The 15,472-nt window shown below is 43.9% G+C and overlaps 1 protein-coding gene across 2 annotated transcripts in view; it reads left to right on the top strand.

Annotated features, from left to right (window-relative positions):
• The window catches only part of PRKD1 (protein kinase D1), a 293,158-nt gene extending 289,450 nt beyond the window's left edge, over window positions 1-3,708 (top strand). For both annotated transcript variants that reach the window (XM_084630653.1, XM_084630652.1), the window contains 2 exons: window positions 314-399; window positions 2,730-3,708. In XM_084630653.1, coding sequence (XP_084486779.1) covers window positions 314-399; window positions 2,730-2,948 — 305 coding nt within the window. In that variant the 3' untranslated portion in view covers window positions 2,949-3,708. The remainder of the gene's footprint in view (window positions 1-313; window positions 400-2,729) is intronic.
• Window positions 3,709-15,472: the final 11,764 nt, after the last annotated feature.

The raw sequence follows: 15,472 nt of genomic DNA, 5'->3' as shown, positions 1-15,472 counted from the left end.
AAATACACAGTAAATTCCTTTGTCTAGGGCAGACCTGATTACCAACTCCTTTTTGATATGCCTGGCTTAAACACATTTTAGTCATCATTCCAGAATAGATCCATAACTCTTAATACACACATCCCACAAGAATATTAATGATCATGAGTTATTAGTTTTCCAATGACATATTACATGACACCTTTTGGATACAGATTATAACCACACTGAATTGGTCAGACCAGCTGAAACTCATTATCCGAGATCTGTGAACCCCTTCCTGCCATACATTTTTATATTTCAGTGTGATATGTTCTGAAATTATTTTTTTCAGCTATTGATCTCATAAATAATTTGCTGCAAGTGAAAATGAGGAAGCGCTACAGTGTGGACAAGACTCTAAGCCATCCATGGTTACAGGTAAAGCTGCACTTCATGCTTTTTCCCCCTTTCTGTATCCATATTTAGATTCTAAACATGAACATATTTTGGTCTTTAAACAGAGTAGAAGCTGTAAACCCTGATAATTTTCCTCGGTTCCAAGCAGACTTTTCCCTGTGCACAGGATATTATTTATTTTTAAGATAGCAAAGTTTCATATTACTAAGACTTCATTACTTTTACAAAATATGCTACTTTACAATACACTTGTGTACTATGAAATGCCATAAAAAACTAAGCTTGTCAAACTAACTGAACAACATACATTTTGTGCTGTAGAATCTTTTTTTTTTTTTTTTTTTAAATCCTGATCTTAAACCCATTATAGTTGATAGAAAGACATTCACTTCAGTGTCCTTTGGATCAGGTCCTAATTTGCTTATTTACACAGCTAATTAACTGGCAGCAGGTCTCTCATGCATCAGTGTGAATTAGCAAAGTTCTACTGTGTCTTCAAGGAGAATACAGCATTATTATCATTTTTAATGAAAGGAAATTTTGCAAGTGTTAAAGCTGTTCCTAAACTTTATGTCCAACAGTACCAGTTTCTCACACTGAATCTTAGGCTTTACTATCCAGTGGAACTGTCTTCCAGTCAGTTGAGACTTAAGTTGGAAGCAGCCAAAATCTGTTGCAGGGTAAAGTACAACTAAATGGATGCAGGCAGTGGGTGTGCGTTGGGTCCCCTATCAGAGAGGTTTACCATTCGGGGCCTGATTCCTCAAGGTATAGAAAGTCCTTAATCTTCCACTGAAGTCAACAGGCATTCAGAGAGGTGCCTGCAAAAGAAGTTGAGAATGTTCATCGCCTCACAGGAACAAGCTGTAAGAGTGGGGTGTGAGGGAGCTAATTGTGTTGCTCATGACCCTGAAGTACTGGCATGTATATTAGGAGCTCCTAGATTGTACTGGTATGTAGGCTTTAGTTTCAAAGTTATCATTTGTAGTCATGAGGCAGTGAGAATCCTGGGGTCATAGAAGCATTTGCCCCTAACTATTTGGAGATATGTACTTTTCTCCCTCATTCTGTAAAAGGCTCAGAGATAAGTAGCTTCTTCTACAGCCCCCACGATTGTGATATTTAATCACCTCCCACAGATACAAAGTGTACTGACAGGAATATTTCTGTCTATCTTCTCCTATTGCCAGGGACTAGGTATTTATGAACTATTTTAGCTCCTGTTTGAGTGAGAAACCAAAATAAATCACAACAATGAATGTGGAGGTCTTGGTTTGTAGCAAGCCTTTAAGGCACTGCTATTAATGATTACTGAATCTTTCATATTGTTCAGTTGTTTTACAGGCTATGTAATTTTTCCACACCACATTTTCCTTTTAATTGGTCATGAATTACTCTTTTTGCTCTCTTATGAAAAGATATTCACATTGGTAATAGAGCCTCTTCCACCCTTGTGCATCTCTCTCTCAAATATCAACATCTCCATTAGGAAGCAGCTATAAAACTCAGTTTCTGAATTAAATATTATATTTTGGGATGTTTGCCCCAGCCCACTAGCATTTGTTGCCATTTCTCTCTAGGCTGCAGAGCAGACTGACTACATTTCCTGTTTTAACAAATGTAATAAAATTCCCAGTTTCTGTTAAACTAGGTACTTACTTTGCCCTCCTTACCATATTATTTGATCACCTCCCAATAATTAATGGATTTTTCTCCTTTATACTACCCCTATTGACATAGAGATTCCCATTTTACAGATGGGGAATGGAGGCAGAAGCAGAACCGTCCCAAGGGTACGGCTAATCAGAGCAACTGCTCTGGGCCCCACGCTTTGGCTGGCCCCGTGGGCCCATACAATTCACCAGTGCAGTCAGTCCCGGAAGTGATGGATTCATCACTCCTGCCCTGGGCCCCACACCCCCCTAGGGACAGCCCTGGGCACAAGGTAGATTAATTAAATTTCCCCAAGTCACAAGAAATCTGTGGCTGAGTTTGGAATTGAAGCAAGGGCTCAGGTCCAAGTTTAATGCCCTAGACCCCCTTTCTACCTGTAAAATGGACTGTGCAAATAACTTCAAGGCTACTTTGGAATCCTAGGCAAGTGTGTATTTTTACCCGAACAAATTGATGCTTGCGTAGGATTTGAAAAATCAGAGCCTCCTGTCCAAGCTGACCCCTGATCTTGTCACCAATACGTTGAGATTATGAAACTGCCTTGTCTGTCATACATTTGAAGAAAGCAAGGCATTTAGACAGCAAAACTGAATGATACATCTCACACTACTTGGAGAGAGATTACTTATTTTTACAAATACTCAAACTAATACTACCCCTTTTGGTTTTTCATGCAGGACTATCAAACCTGGTTAGATTTAAGGGAGCTTGAATGTAAAATCGGAGAACGCTACATCACCCATGAAAGCGATGACTCACGATGGGAACAGTATGCAGGAGAGCATGATTTGCAGTATCCAGCACATCTTATCAATCCAAGTGCTAACCACAATGAAAATACTGAGCCAGAGGAAGCAGAGATGAAAGCCCTTAGTGAGCGTGTCAGCATCCTTTAAGGTGCATCCCCTATCATCTGTCAAAACACTGTGGAATTAATAAATACATACGGTCAGGTTTAACATTTGCCTTGCAGAACTGCCATTATTTTCTGTCAGATGGGAACAAAGCTGTTATACTGTTATCACTGTTGATGCATCCGAGTTGCCAAGACAAATCAACAGAAGCATTTTTATTTTGTGTGACCAACTGTGTTGTATTAACAAAAGTTCCCAGACACACTAAACTTGTTATTGTGAATAATTCATGTATTAAATGCATTAAAACCTGTCTCCGCTGTGCCTTTGCAAACTATTGTTTTTCTTACTTGAGCCTCATATTGGTAAGAGAGAACCTTTCCATACCAGTCTCTGTTGTGTGTGCACCATTAGTATTGAAGTGTAAGCAAACTCTTGAAGAGTAGATTATTACTGCTGTTCTGTGAACAACTTCTACCATTTGGATAAAGTGTTTATTTGCTATGGAAAAAATATATTAAGATAAAGATACAAAAAAAGCATGAATATAACAAATTTCATATACTGTACAGTTTCAAGTCATATGCACCATCTGTGTATGTGTATTTATATAGACACAAGCACACACACACATGCGGTGCAACCTGCTCTAAAGCCTGAATGCCTTAGTAATGTAAACTGCAGTACACGTCAGTTGTATTTCCCCTTTTCTTAAAGCATTCTGCTCTAACATGTACATTCAGAAGCTGAAAAACACGTTGCCTTTGTGTATGTTTTCAATAAAAAGTCTTGTTGAAATGGATCTGTTTGATGGTGATTCTTTTTAAGTTATCCTGAGTTGCTTTTCCTGGCTTGGTTGGGACTAGAGCATCTTTCAGATTATTCTTTCAGCCTGTGGAAGTGAGTGATATGGAACCACTGAAGGAGCCCTTCCATAAGGGAGCAGGAATGTGCCATCTGCAGAGCAAGGATGAGTTGTATAGTTAAAAATTACTTTCCCCTTAAGACCTGGCTATCTCTATGAACACTTGGATGATTTAATATACTGAGTGCAGTCTGATTTGGAACCTGATTTTTGCACCAGTTAAGTTAGTGGGAGCTTTGACTTCAGTGAGCACAGGAATGGGGTCTTTCTCAGCATCAGTAGATTGAGGAAGAAACACTCTTAGTTACATGGAGATGTTTGTTTTCCTTTTAAGTTTGACTCCTTCGATTAGTGCTCACCGCGTAGTTAACATATGTGAGCTTCAGGATTCATATCCTCTCCCCTATGGCTGTTGGAAATTATCCAGAAAAGTAATACGGCCGCACTTCCTTTCAATTCAGTTGCCTTATAGGCCACTGTTAAGGTTGCTAGGCATCCAGTTTTCAACCAGAACTCCCAGTCAAAAAGGGACCCTGGCAGCTCCAGTCAGCACTGCTGACCGGGCCATTAAAATTCCCATGGGCGTTGCAGCAAGGGCCTGGGACTAAGGAAGGCTCCCTGCCTTCCCTAGCTCTGCAGGGCTCCCAGAAGCTGATGCCAGGTCTCTGCAGCCCCTAGGCACTGGGGTGGCCAGGGAAGCTCTGCACACTGCCCTCACCCCAAGTACTGGCTCTCCAGCTCCCATTGGCCAGGAACTGCAACCAATGGGAGTTGCGGAGAGCGGGTGCCTGTGGGTGCGAAGGCAGTGCACAGAGCCGCCCGCCACCCATGCGCCTAGAAGCTGCAGGGACCTGGCGGCCACTTCCTCAGAGCCCCAATAAGCACTGCTGGAACCCCACCCACTCCTGTATCCCAAACCCCTCATCCCCGGCCCCACCCTCAGTGGGAGCCCGCCCCCTAACCCACTGCCCCAGCCTGGAGCCCCCTCCTTCACCCCAAACCCCTCATTCCCAGCCACACTCCAGATCCTGCACCCCCAGCCCAGAAACCATACCTCCTCCTGTACCCCAAACCCCTGCCCCAGCCCAGTGAAAGTGAGTGAGGGTGGGGAAAAGTGAACGAAGGAGGGAGGGAGCAAAGGGGGGATGCATCAGAAGGGGCAGGACATGGGCGGGGCCTCTTAGAAGAGGCAGGAGAGGGGTGTTCAGTTTTGTGTGATTAGAAAGTTGGCATCCCTAGCCACAATGGGCAGTGGTATTGCCAGGGAAAGGCCACTAGGAGACAGAGCCAATGTGGAGAAATAGGGTCTCTACTCAAACAAGCAATCTCCACAAGGGATTCTTTGCAAAGTTGTCCATGCCAAGAGCTCCATCCATAGCTTTTTACATAGGGTGATTGGACCAGATAACAGAAATCTTCAACAAAGCACAAAGCAAAAAGAAACACTTTCTCCCACAGACATTATTTGCTCCTTATTAACTTTAACTTTACTTGTTTTGATCTCAAACTCTTCAATGAACGGATGACAATCCAAGCACCTTTTATTATAATGCTCTTCAGAATAATCCAGCTTTTAAAACATAAGGAACTTAGAAACTCTTAAGCTACACAAATGTTATTTAAAAAAGTAGGTTTTGTTCAGTATATTTTGTGTAATTATTTAATTTCATTTGTCCTGTTAGGTAGTCGCAGTAAAAGTGCAAAGTTTATCTATATCTCTTGTTTATTGATGGAAGTTAAAAATGAATATTAAAATCACAATATTTAGTACAATGTTTGGATTTTCAGACATTGGAATATTTCATGTGTGTGGCCCACATTGGACATTTGTAACCTGTTGGCTGGGTGAGGGGAAAAATGGGGTCAGAGTATTGTCAAAAGGAGCAAATTATTTTCAGTTCTCTTTGTGATATAAAAGAAAATTTATGAAAATTGACTTTAAAACCCCAAAAACCTCTACTGCCCACAAAAGGAAAACCGATCCTCAGTCTTCTGTTCTCAGAACTAAACATGCCCTATTTTTTTAACCTTTCCTCATAGGTAATACTTTTCTAAACCTTTTACCATTTTTGCTTCTCTCCTCTGGATTCTTTTCAGTTTATCCACATCTTTCTTAAAATATGGTGTCCAAAACTGGACACAGTACTCCATTTGAGACCTTACCCATTCTGAGTACAGCAGGACAGTTACCTCCCCTGTCTTACATACAATGTTCCTGTTAATATACACCAACATATTAGCCTTTTTGACAGCTGCATCACAATTTTGTGATCCACTATATCCCCAGATCCTTGTCAGCAATACTAGTGCCTAGCCAGTTATTCCTTATTTTATATTTGTACATTTGATTTTTTCCCCCTATGTATTTTTTTCTTGCCCTTTGTGTATTGTAGGGACCTGTAGCAACTTTTTAAGTAGATGCCTGGTGTCTACTAACACTTCCCATGGTGGAGTTATCTTCTCACAAGAACTGTTGTCCCTCAGCATATCTTTCTGGGGACTGGCCCTTTAATTTTTGCCAGACAAATAAAAAGACTATTTTGATGACCAATGTTGCCACTTGCTGCAGCATCTTTCCCATCTGCTGAGTATCCTCACCTCCTCTAGTTTTCACAAGGAAAGACTATGTTCTCCTATCTTCCTTTTTATCTTTGTTCTCTCCCCAACCTGTCTGGAATGTGTGCTGTGAAGTAGTTGAAGAGCAGCAGCGATTGGCAGGTGGATAAAGCTATAAATCTGGGTTGGATTAAAAAGACTGATTTTTTAAGAGAAGTTGAACCTAAATTTTTCTGTGGTAAATAGGTTTCATAAAATGAATTATGAAGTGGGAATTCTTTTGAGAAGTTGTTCCTGTTCATTATGGAAAAGAGATTTCTGCCTAGCAATGCTGGCAACTTATATAACCGAAGGACACTGTGAACCTCAAGCCTTTGACATAGGTAAAATAATATATATTTAAAAGCAAATCCACTTAACAGCACAGTGGCAGTGGATTTATCATTAAGAAATCTACAGTATTGTTTAGCAAAGCTGGGAGTCAGGCCCATTAAATTAGTTTGAGATAATTGTTCTCAGTTTCCCTTAATCAGTGTCCTATAGACATTGTTCAGACTGGAATCATAAATGTTCATAGTGAGTGATGATCTAGCCCAAGTTACTTCATTGTATGTCTCGCCTCTGATGCATAACAGACATTGAGACTGTGGAGGCCAGGTTCTTCTTGAAAGAGAAATCAGTGAGAGGCAGGGAATTTTTGTAGTGCAACTTGTTTATTTACACCATGTACACCAGTCCTTGAACAAAGGTGGTCACAAACAGCACAAAGGTAAATCCCGCTTTCATAAATCTCAACTTCAGCACCAATGGCCAATTCCCAAGGAGCAACTCTGTCCCCAGAATTGACTCTCATTTAGAGAGATTAAGGCAGAGAGAAAACTGCCTTGCAGCTTGCAAAAGCTTCCTAAAAGGAAACATCAGAAAACAACAACAGAGCACTTCTTCAAAGACTGACCAGCACTCATGCACTAAGACAGGGAACTTGTAAGACAATGAGTATCAGTGCCATCTGGTGACTCCTGCCAAAACAGTATAGCATAAATTAAGAGCTTGTTAACTACAGGACCTTTGTATTTTCTCTCATGTACAATGGATGATGAAGTGTTTGAAAATACAGCTGAACCAGGAGTATAAATATATCATTTTCATAAGAGATTTTCTTTCAGACTTGCTACCAAACCTGAGGATATGACAAGGGAATTGTTTTTTTACTAGGAGCAAATGATGCTTTTTTTCCCATGCCTCTTTATATGAGCTCTGGTGCTTGCCAAATATTTTAAGAAACTTCTTGTTCAAATATTTATTGCTTTTCATAAGAGAATCTGCCATTAGCCAACATAATATACTGAAATTTTCCCTGTTGCTGTTCAAAAATGTTACCCTGTGAAATGTGAGTTGTTTGCAATTCAGCCAGACAGCTTAATTCACATATTCCTCACCCCCAAAGCCTGACAGTCTACATGGAACTAAACCTTGCTCCTTTAAAAACACCAGCATCAGAATGTGCTGAAGTAAATTTGGGCTGTGTCATCATCCTCCACAGATTCTCCGACCACCCGTCTACCCCTAACTGCAGGGAAGGGAAATAGAAGGCATTTCCTAGCACAATGTCCTTAGTCCTGAGGCAGGTCCTCCATGGGGCCAGGGCTTCCTGTTTGTGCAGTGAGGAGAGGGCTGCCATGCATCTAAGAGGATGGCTAATGCTATGTGTGAATATCAACCCTTGTGGGGAATCCATTGGTGGTATTACCTTTTCCATACAGAGCCCCTCCATTTTACCTAAGCCTCTGTAAGTGAGATTCCATTACGGAGCAATCCAAAGTGCACCTCAGGGTCAAGGCCTTTGTCTCTTTCCTAGGTGCAGCCTCTCTTCCTTTGGTCTCTTCTTTCTTGTACTCTCTTCTGCCCACAGCTATTCCTGATCCTTTTTTCCCCCTTGGCTATTTCCACTTCATTTCCATCTTCCTATAGATTATCGGGAGCACCATGGGCCACCCAAACTCCTGAGCTTCCTTTAACTCTCTTGATCCTTCCCCTTACTTTTCCACCAGCACTCTCATAGCTGAACCAATTTGCAAAGCTGTTGCAGGTATTCAGGAAGTATAAATGTCTCTATGTTTCAGCCTTGCTTAGTTCAAAAACATCAGCTGCTGGATTTATGCTAATTCATAGGGGAGTTTTTAAGATATACTCACAGATGAATGCAGGAGCAAATTTAGTGCTAACAACTAACAAACAAGTGACATGCTGTGTAGACTTAAATAATGTATATTAGAGTGACCACTAACTTCTATACAGGAAAAAATATTGGATTTTGTATATGAAACCGACAGTGGCAGAACAAACAAGTACTGGGGGGAATCTATTGTTCACTGAGGGTTTTCAGCTACAGTTACATGCAAGCCTACTGTTTACACAGCATAGTGCAGACTGTTGTATTAGAGTAGAAATTCAACCAGTGGTGGAGGACTGGTGTAGCCCATGCCTGCTTGGTATGGTGCTCTGTCCCCCCTCTGTTGGCACCTAGACCATTAGAGCAGGGGTCTCAAACTCAATTTACCTTAGGGCCAGTGCTAGTCATCAAATCCTCCCAGCGGGCCAATAATGTCACTGAAGATGGTGTTCAGAAAAGAAAACGTTTATATTGTATGTTTTATTTCAAATTTCTTAGAAGTAATAAAACTGTCATACAACTTTATACAAGTCTTTGCCTGCCAGAGAGATTTTAGTGTTGGCCAGACATCTGGCAACGCTTCAGTTCTGTAAGTTTGTTGATGTTTGGCCTCAGTGACTGAGCAGTTGAAACCTTCAGGATTGCAGCAAGGGGTGCATCAGATAGCTGTGTTCAGTATTTTGACTTGTTTATATTCATCGTGGAAAAAAGTGATGCTGCCTCCATGGCTGACTCTGCCCGGCGACTAGTGATGGTATCTCTGTTCCTCTCCCCCAGCCAATGGGAGCTGCAGGGGGTGGTGCCTGCAGCAGACATTGCTGGCAGTGTGTCTGCATGCATCCCTTCTCTGCAGGCCGCAGTGGGGAGGTTCTCGGGCTGCAGATGGCCCGTGGGCTGGGACTTTGAGACCCCTGATCTAAAGATTGATGAGTCTGCTATAACCTTGGTTAAAAGCCAGGTGGCTTTTAGCTCATGGAGTAGAGGCTCATATACAAACCTTCAGAGGTCCCAGATTCAACCCCACCCACCAAGAACCAGGGTCTATCAGCATTAGACTAGCACAAACCATCTGTATTGTATCATGATTAATGGAACTAGAGACAGAGGGACCCAGGTACTCTGGAGAGGCTGTAGTGAGGGGTCACCAATCAAACAGAGAATATGGGTAGTTAGATTGGAAGCAACTAAGCCACATGAACAGAGTAGTGGCATGGGATTTAACAGAGATCTGATTGTTCAACTTAACCTGAATTCAGCTTCAATCTTTTTAAATGAAACATCCACCGGGTCTGGCCTACAGTGAGGTTTGTGGGGAGATGATTGCCATGGTAGCAGCTGTAGAGCAGAGATCTATATCCCTCCACATTCCATGGCAGGAAACTCCATTCCAGCCTTCTGTAGCACAGGTGCAGACCAAGCTACATGTCACAGAATCTGAAGTTACGTGGACCCAATATCCCTAAGACCTAGGCCAAATGGTTTCCTGCATTCCACATGTAAAACAGTCTAATTATTCTGGTTTGGTGAGAGGGTGAAAGTCACTGTGCTATCTGAGCTGAGGTCACCTTCAATGGAGACACCCCTTTACTTTGTCTGCCCTGCAGTCAGTAGAATATTGGTGATATGGAACTGAAGTCAGTGACCCTGAATAGCAGTCAAAACCTCCTTCCAGCTGTAGCCCTGCAACCTAAATCTGAGTCCTAATGATATAATTTAAGCCCAAAACCTATTTTGTCAGAGGAATAACACACCTACACTTACAGAGTGTAATTTAGTATGAGTCAGTTTTCCAAATGCGTGAATCCCATTTCCAAAAGTGCCTAGAAGCCTAAGTTTCACTTTAAAAAAAAGGGGGAGGGAGGCGTGTCCTATAAGTGTCCTAAGTATTTTTTAAAAATGAGATTTAGGCTACTGGGTCAGACCAAAGGTCCATCTAGCCCAGTTTCCTGTCTGCCAACAGTGGCCAATGCCAGGTGCCCCAGAGGGAATGAACAGAACAGGTAATCATCAAGTGATCCATCCCTGTCACCCATTCCCAGCTTCTGGCAAACAGAGGCTAGGGACACCATCCCTGCCCATCCCGGCTAACAGCCACTGATGGACCTATCCTCCATGAATTTATCTAATTAGTCTTTGAACCCTGTTATAGTTTTCACGTTCACAACATCCTCTGGCAAAGAATTCCACAGACTGACTGCATTGTGTGAAAAAATACTTCCTTTTGTTTGTGTTAAACCTGCTGCCTATTAATTTAATTTGATGACCACCCCTAGTTCTTGTGTTATGAGAAGGAATAAACAACAGCCAGCACAGACAAGGCCTGTGGGAGAACGCTCCCCTTATAGGCAGCAGGGCTGCTCAGCCTATAAATGCCAGGCCAGGCATCATATGCAGGGTAGGCCTGGCCTGGCTGTTGGCTCCCATCCCCATGCTGGGGCCCACACCCATCCCAAGAAAGTGGGCAACATGGAGGCTGGAAAGGCAGTTCCTGGCCTTATGCCCCTCCCTAGCACCATCCTGAAACAGCAGGCACAGCACAGCAACAATAGTATAGCGCCCCCACAAGGCCCTCCTTTGAGTATGCAATGCCACCACACTCACCCCACCCCATCTGTGATGCCAGCCTCTCCCCGTGGACAACTGTAATGGGAGATCTCACCCCTGGCACCCCGGTACAGCACCACAACTATATCTCCAACTTAGTGTCCCCTAGTGGGCTTTCAATAAGTCCCATGAGACATATGTATATTGAACAGTGCCCCTTCAGGGGAAGAGTTTATTTATCCCTACGGTGCAGCATTACACAAATCGGCTTTCACTCCAGTGTTTTAACTGGACCAAGAAGGTGGTGAGTTAATTTTAGTCCATCTGTGCCAATTATGGCCAGGTCCCTTACCATTGAGGTCTACTTGACCCAGAACTCTCTTCTGGAGTCAGGGTCTCTTGTCATCAGTTGGAAAAGGGTCGCTCCTTTTGGGTCAAGATCGCCACAAAGGGTAAACCATGACAACCCCTTCACTTAACAGCATTTAGTTCCTTTGATCTGGGATGCCTGTTGCTACTTGGTGAAGTCCTTCCATTAGGACCAGGTTTTGCTGAGACTTTGCGTTCCTAGTTCTTCCCTCACAGAGACTCTCCTATCTAGGAACACTCTTCCTTGGTTTCCTTTCATGGTCAGCTCCCTCACCAGGCTCCCCATGAGAAGCCCTCCCCTTAAAAGCTTTCAATCTCTGTGTTCTGGGGACTGTTCCTCTCCCCAGGAACCTCTGGAGTACCCCAGAAGTAGCTTCTTCCTAGCCAGCTCCCCTGAGTTATTCTTACCTCCAGATACTTCCTCCCAGTGTTTTCTCCTACCTGAGCCCATATAACCCTTCATAAGGCCCAGGTGCGCCGTAACTAATTAAGTATTGCCAGCTACTTAGGCGATCCATTATCCCCAACTGGGTCTGGGCTGGCTCAGTCTCTTCAGCAGAGCAACACAGGTAGGCTGAGAGCCTGACTGCCAGCAGAGGCCAGCCAACCTGTGACACTGCCCTGCCCCCCCACCACACCCCTCTGCTACGCTACTGTCCCATATGCTCACTCCATCCCCTGCCCACCTTAACATGAACCTCCCCTAATGCTGACCCCATCCCCAGTTATATAACCATTCCACATTCTCATCCCTCCCCCACACCAGCCTGGCACCATGGTAGGGCACCCTGGACAGGTGTCCCAGCCCTGTCTTGCAAACTCCCCAGTAACCCAGCCAGCCCCACAGGCCCCCACTGGGCTCAGTCATGGGTGGGCGGGAGGACTCCTGCTTAGCTGTTATGTAAACAGCTCTGTCCCTCTCTGGGCTTTACCTGCAGGGCGGAGGTGATGCATGAAGGCAGGATCACAGCAGCCATAGCAGGGAGCCTGCTCAAAGGAGTAGGCCAGGCCCAGGGCCACGTACCATCTGGCTGAGACTTGTGCCCTCACTTGTGCTCGTCAGCCTCCTGGACCCCTTTCTTTCCCTCTTCCCAGAAGAGAGGGGCCAACACTGACCCTGCAGGGAGTGTGGAGTGGCTTCTGATGGGGATGCAGGGTGGGAGGGGGGATGTGTCTGGGTTTAGAAGGGGGGGGGCATGGAATGGGCCATCAAGTGACATATGGGAGGGATGGGCTCATGGGATGGATGGGTAATAGGCCTGTGTAGTGGGTGGGGATGGGCCCACATGGTCAGCAAGGAGGGGAGAGGGGATATGGGCCCCCAGAGTGGATGCGGGACATGGGCTGGAGTGCTGCTCCTCAACAGTGAGGGATGTATGAGTTCACCTTCAGTGTGGGAGAAACAGGTTCAGTTCCACCCCCTTCCCAAGCAGTGGAGATGGGGAGAAAAGATTTGAACAGGAGTTTCCTGCCTTTCAGAAGCACAATCTAACTACTGAGCTATCAGCTATTCTGAGCTGAGCTTCCTCAGTCTCCCATATTGTAGCTGTTCCACTTTGCATTAAATAATTGTTGAGCAGGGGGACTGGATGCTGGGTCTCCCCCTGCCAGATGGGTGCCTTAACCACCAGCCTGCATAATCGTTTGCACTTGTGCCGTCTCTTTCTTTCCCAGTGACTGTAAGTATTTAAACACCATGGAACAATTTCAAAAGGAGAGACTGAGGAAGCCCCACACCATCATAGCCTATAGCTCAGGGGTAAGCACATGACTCTGAAAAGTAGAAGACCCCTGTTTTCTTTCTCCACTGGCAGAAGGTGGAATTAAACTCAGGTCTACCCACATCCCAGGTAAGTGCTCTAACCACTGCGCTAAACATTATAAAGATAGTCAGTACCTCCTTTTCTGGCCAGAATTTGAATAGGACGTGATCCAGTGGGAGGCCTCTAAGCACACATACTGCGATAGACATGGGCTTCGAAGGGAGATAGTCCTCCGGGTGCCTAGAGTGAGGCAGCAGTGTGCATGCCTGGGACAGAAACTTATGCACAAAGGGAATTTTTACTGCAAAGATTTAGGCGCCAAGTGAGTTTAGGCATCTACAGGGGTAGTTGGCAATTGAGTGGGAGGTTTGTGGATTGCAGTGGAACCTAAATTTGGGACTAGAAGCCAAAATTTGGAGGCTAGGCACCTCAGTATCTTTGTGGAGCCGGAGCTTAAGGTATTTAGGTGCCTAATTCTCATTGATTTCAATGGGAATTACGAGCCTAAATATGTTTGGGGATCTGGGATTTAGGAACCTAAATCTCATTTACTTTACATGAGACTTAGGTGCCTAAATTCCCTCTGAAAATGGACAATGGGGGTGAAAAGGTTAGCGTGAATCTTTGTTTCACATTATGTATTTGCATGTCTGGAAAAAAAATAGTAATGAGCAAAATGAGGCAAACTGATAGAACTATGATAACTGAACCCTTCTGTAGGGGAATGACGGACTGGTCATTCAGCCCTTGCCTTACATTCCTGGATTTAGCAAAGCTTTAACTGAATCCTGAAGGACAGTCTTGTAAATAAAAGGTCCAGGGAACGAGATGGATTCAAAAGTGATTATGCTGAGTCCTGTCAATGTCCTCATTCACAGAGGCCTGAAAAGAGCCTTTCCCCCATTTCAAAATGTATATAGTTAGATGATAGAAAGAAAGTTCTCACTAAACATTCAAAACATATTATCAACTAGACCCAAAATATTAAGACCATTGAACTTAAAGTCTTTAATTCAATTCTAAAATCTGGGGAAATATTCATTGGGGAAAAATTGTTTTGACGTCTGTTGCTGAATTTCAATTTACAACACTTCAATGAAATCAAAGAAAAACTTCCTTTCAAGAAGAGATATGGTTATGGAAGGAGGTCTCCATACTTACATGGAATGAACACTGGGCTGGAAGACCAGACCTCCTGAATTCTATACCCATCTCTGCCACTTACAGGCCTTTATAAAACTATGTACTTATACAGCAATTTACAAATATTAGTCAGGTCTCATTGATTAGGTACATATCACTATTCCCCTTTACACGTGGGATAACATGAGGATGAAAGAAGTTAAACTACTTGCTCAAGGACACATAGCAAATCAGCTTCAGAAACTGTATTGGCACACAGGTGTTCTGCCTCCCATGCCTGATCATTTTAGTACTCCCCACGCAAGTCACTTAGGCTCACAGCCTCAAAGGTATTTATGCACCATTGATTTTAATGGGAGTTACTCATCTAAATACCTTCGGAGGATCTGAGCCTTAACCTTTCTATAGCTCAGTTTTCCCATCTGTAAAGTGGAGGTATAGATTCCAGGGCCAAAAGGGACCATTGTGATCATCTAGTCTACATCCTGTATAATGCAGGCCATAGAACTTCCCCAAAATAATTCCTAGAGCAAATCTTTCAGAAAGACATCCAATCTTGATTTAAAAATTGTTCATGATGGAGAATCTACCACGACCATTGGTAAACTGTTTCAATGGTTAATTGCCTTCACTGTCAAAAAATATATGCCTTGTTTCCAGTCAGAATTTATCTAGCTTCAACTTCCAGCCATTGGATCCTGTTATAGTTTTCTCTGCTAGATTGAAGAGCCCATTATCAAATATTTGGTCTCCATGTACATGACCGACCCGAGGAGGGTGCGGAGCCTGGGGCGGAAGTGATGTTACTTCCAGGACCGACCCGTGCTGGGGGCAGGTAGGGGAGGATGGGGAGGCGGTGCCTATGCAAACAGCCAGGCATGGCCCCGTCCACACTCCGCACCCCCAGGGCCCCACTTCGGTGGTGCTGCTGGGCTCCAGGGGGCTAGCCAATTGGACCGACCTTCCGCCCATGCAACGCTAGCCAATCGGACCGACCTGCGGGGCCCCCCAAGGTGCAGGGCCCGGGGCAGTCGCTCTAATTCACTGTCCCCATGTAGATAATTACAGACTGTAATCAAGACATCCCTTAACCTTCTCTTTGTTAAACTAAATTGATTCAGAAACTTCCCTCTATCACTCTAAGCCATATTTT

This window comes from Lepidochelys olivacea (genome assembly GCF_965140295.1).
Source record: "Lepidochelys olivacea isolate rLepOli2 genome assembly, chromosome: 6".
NCBI classification, from domain to species: Eukaryota; Metazoa; Chordata; order Testudines; family Cheloniidae; genus Lepidochelys; species Lepidochelys olivacea.
This window is presented reverse-complemented; position numbering and strand designations above follow the sequence as displayed.